Source organism: Opisthorchis viverrini, assembly GCF_000715545.1.
Source record: "Opisthorchis viverrini unplaced genomic scaffold opera_v5_144, whole genome shotgun sequence".
Taxonomy (NCBI): domain Eukaryota; kingdom Metazoa; phylum Platyhelminthes; class Trematoda; order Opisthorchiida; family Opisthorchiidae; genus Opisthorchis; species Opisthorchis viverrini.
Genome location: NW_008751800.1, coordinates 168,119 through 171,984, shown reverse-complemented (window position 1 = coordinate 171,984; position 3,866 = coordinate 168,119). Strand labels below are relative to the sequence as shown.

The following is a 3,866-nucleotide window of genomic DNA, read 5'->3' as shown; positions in this document are numbered from 1 at the left end:
GTTGGTGAACCAAAAAGTCGATATCACAACCGATGGCATGTAGGGCTGAGATTATGGCGAGGGAATGTTCATCAGCACCATACTTCTGCTTCTTCTCATTCCACACTATCACTCCACGCCCATCCGAGACTATGCTGACGTCTATTACAGTTGCACGGCGATCTCGAACAGCGATTAGGTCAGGTTTGATGAACGACGTAGAAGTAGGGGCTCTCAACTCCTCGAAAACAGTGTACCCCGATAGCGATTCTACTACCAATTCGCGAAATCAATTACCACAGGTCGAGAGTAGAATATATATCCGTATCATCGTTTTTCCAAAAAATAGAGCCATATTCGCAAAATTCCGGGGAATGGTAATAATATTAGTGAGAATAATAATAATCGTAGCAATCGTTCAGATGTAACACCTTTCCGGTGCCTAGCTTCCATGTCTCCACGAAGGAGGCACGAGGACTGAGGTAAAGCCAGGTTGCTCTAACCTAGACAGAAGCAGCCAAGATACCAGGGTGGGTTTGAAGCATCGACCTACCGGTCAGTAAGTTCACGCGTTAACTATTGGGCTATCCCGAGCTCCGGCGGTCAGTGGGAATCAACGAACGTACATACTTGGTCTGGATACCACATAGTCGGTATACAGGTTCGAGTATTCCGAAAGCAGAACTCTAATGCCGACCATCTTTGAAAAATACCTGCAGCCACTAGTCCATCGGAATGCATTGTCAACCAGATGAGTGGACTAATATATATCAATAAACCGGGCCGTTTCAATAAATCAATGACGTTCATGTGACTGCCTCGCTAATGCGACCTTGTCCATCTTGTCCGCGACGCCTTGAAAACAAAATTCCAGGAAAAAGGTTGATGCATCAAAGTGGACAGTCTCACATCTTGAGTATCAAAACGTTACACAGTGAGAGGTTTTATTGGATAGTAAACATGATGTGCCAAGTGTGAGACCGCCCGACTATGTACATTTGAACTAAACCCCACCCATTCTAAAATCAGTCCAGGACCTCCAAACAAAGCAGTCAACGAAAAATTGAACGTGCGGAAATCGGAGTCAGCCAGCTACGAGGGTTGACATAATGTAGCCCTCTTTACAATATTGCCAAAGATATCAGAATTTGAGAGGTGTCTCGAAAGGGTTCTTATACACATGGCACTGATATTTACAATTTTTATACAAAGGACAACAGAGTCCTAACACAGATTTGATGCATAGTGCGTTGAAAACAGCCTGAGGGATTCTGTGGTGCACTGAATAAAAATGACATCCTAGAACAAAGTCCAACGATGACAGAAATGCAGAAGTCAATATAATCAACTTTGAACAACTGCCGCACAATCTTTCGCGACTTTTCCGTTCTGTGCACTGAGAACAGGATCAACAACACACGGTGGCTCCGCGTAGTAAGCCTGTTTGACCGCATTGAGTTGGGCAACCCAGGCAGCCGCCTTTCCAGAAGGGTCCTCCAAATAGAATGTCCGGTTGGGAATGCGGATAAAAAATAACTTGTCGCTTTTTAATTCCAAGGTAAGAAAACTAGACCAAGGGACTTCGCCCTTCAGCGACATTGCATCCATATCAACATAGAATAAGTGGGGTCCCTCAGTCAGCAAAAACATCCGTTTGCGAGCAAACAGACCTCGTCGCTTGAACAATACTCCTTGTTTGAGAATGAGTCGATTTCGTACAAATCGATGGTAAGGATTTTGCCGCTCCTGAGCAGACAGCAATCGACTGCGCTCAGTTTCTGGAATTGGTGTAACAGCAGAGGCGAATTCACAAGATAACAGGTACATCTGTCCTTCATCAAAGCCTGCCGGTAAGCTGTCCCAATCTTTTGGGGCAATTGGTTCTAAATTTGGAAGAAGTATGGGAGCTGGTTGATTCGGCAGAGAACCCCAATCGATTCCGCTAAAGAATAGATGTTCCTGTACAGCCACAGGACCGCCGTTAGTTGGACTGCCCAGTCTGTCCAATGGATTGATAACAAGTAATTTTTGCACTAAGTCCCGGGCGACTGTGTCAAAACCATCAAGGAACTTATAGGATAGACCGAGTATCTGCCCAAAGATATCATATGCATGATGATGTTTTTCCGTTCGAAATGGAGGGCGACCGGAAATGAATTGATACAACACACAACCGAATGCCCAGTAGTCCATCAGGTAGGCCGTATCTTCGAAAGAGAAGCAATGGGAAGAGGATGGTGAGGATTCATCAGCAAACGAACGAGAGGACAGCATTTCTGGGCTCACATATTCCGGAGTGCCAGTAAAGCCGGGAGCTTTAACCTTCGGATCATTGAGGATAACCGCCGATCCGAAGTCAGCCAATTTGATATGCATCGTCTCAGTGAGCAATACATTCTCAGGCTTTATATCTCGATGCACAATGGACTGTGTATGCAGATAATTCAGTGCGACCAGTATCTCAGCAGCATAAAACCGAGAACAAGGAAGATCGAAAGAAGTGAGCCGATTTAGATGAGTCAGCAGTTCTCCACCTCGAGCGTATTCCAGTACGAAGAACAGCCTTGATGCATCTTGGAAAGTATAATGTAATCGGATGATGAAAACATGATTTACGCGAGTCAGTACCGCCTTTTCCATGTGAACAGATTCAACAGCTTTGTTTCGCACAACGTGCTGTTTTTCGACAACTTTCATAGCGAATTCCGCATTGCTGGCTATCTCTCGAACAACGTACACGTTCGAGAAGGAACCCTGGCCAATCTCCTTGCCAAAACGAAAGTCTGAAGGACGGGGAACAGCTCTGCGGTGGCTAGGTCCTTGGTCCTCCCCGGACATAAAAAAGCTATAAAAACAAGACGATAGCATGCATGTAAAATAAACATAACGGTACTGGGAATAGTCTTTAATACAACGTGAAGTCAGCTCAGCCAAGGAATCGGCACTCCATAACGAACACGGACCAGAAAATAGCCTAACCGGAGCCTCGACTGCCATCGTCTGCCAACCGGGCACAACACTACCTTCATGTTACAACAATACGGTCCGCTAAAGGATACTCGTCCACCGGTAATCGTTCAAGCAGCTAAAAACTAAGCTAGTATTGGGTGAATCTAGTGAACCTAGGAATGAAGACTGACGGATACGGATAGATGCAGCCAAACACATGCCAAACAGGTAAATACTTTCAGCCCAAACCATATCAGATGAAACTGCCGCCTTGAAAAATTGGAGCTTCCAGTCTTACAGTACGTTTTGAAGTTAGGTGGTTAGCCCAGAGTCGGTTTGTTCGTCTAGATAAATTTTTACGGGCTCGGTCTAAAAGGCTTCGCTCTCTTACCATAAGCAATAGAGCAAGTTCTTAATGGATTGAGGAATACGCTTCTAATAAACGAATTGTGCGGAATCATTGCATCACCCAAGCCAAGCCAAAAGAGTTTTTGTTGGTTGGTAACGGGAAAGGTGTGTCAATTTAGTGGTCGCCAATCAGTGACTGTATAAGGTTCTTTCTAATAAAACAACGCCATTTAACAAAGAACAACGTTTTCGAAAACAAAGAGTTAAACTAACAGCTATGGCGATATCTAGTGCGTCAGTTTTAAGCATCATCGTCATCATCTACAGCATTACATTGGTGTACAACACTGGTGCTTCGCTGCAAACAACCATGAATTATTTGAAAGCCAAAGTAGGATTTTTCGATATGTTGCATCTAATACGCTCGTTCTTCGACTGCTATCAGCTTGAACTGACGCGCAGTGGAAGTAGTTTTACCACCCCCATCCCGAAAAAAAATATTAACTGGTCCCAATGACGGATTGGATAAATTCATGGACTATCATGTCGAGGACGGGTTTAAACCCCACCTGGGCGCCCCCCCCCCCAAT

The 3,866-nt window shown here is 44.8% G+C and overlaps 1 protein-coding gene across 1 annotated transcript; it reads right to left on the bottom strand.

The window, feature by feature from the left end:
• Positions 1-1,323: 1,323 nt before the first annotated feature.
• T265_06717 (hypothetical protein) lies at positions 1,324-2,817 on the bottom strand (the record flags this gene model as incomplete). Its single annotated transcript, XM_009172054.1, has 1 exon — positions 1,324-2,817. One exon carries the CDS (start codon positions 2,815-2,817, stop codon positions 1,324-1,326), a length of 1,494 nt encoding a protein of 497 aa, XP_009170318.1.
• Between the last annotated feature and the right edge of the window lie 1,049 nt (positions 2,818-3,866).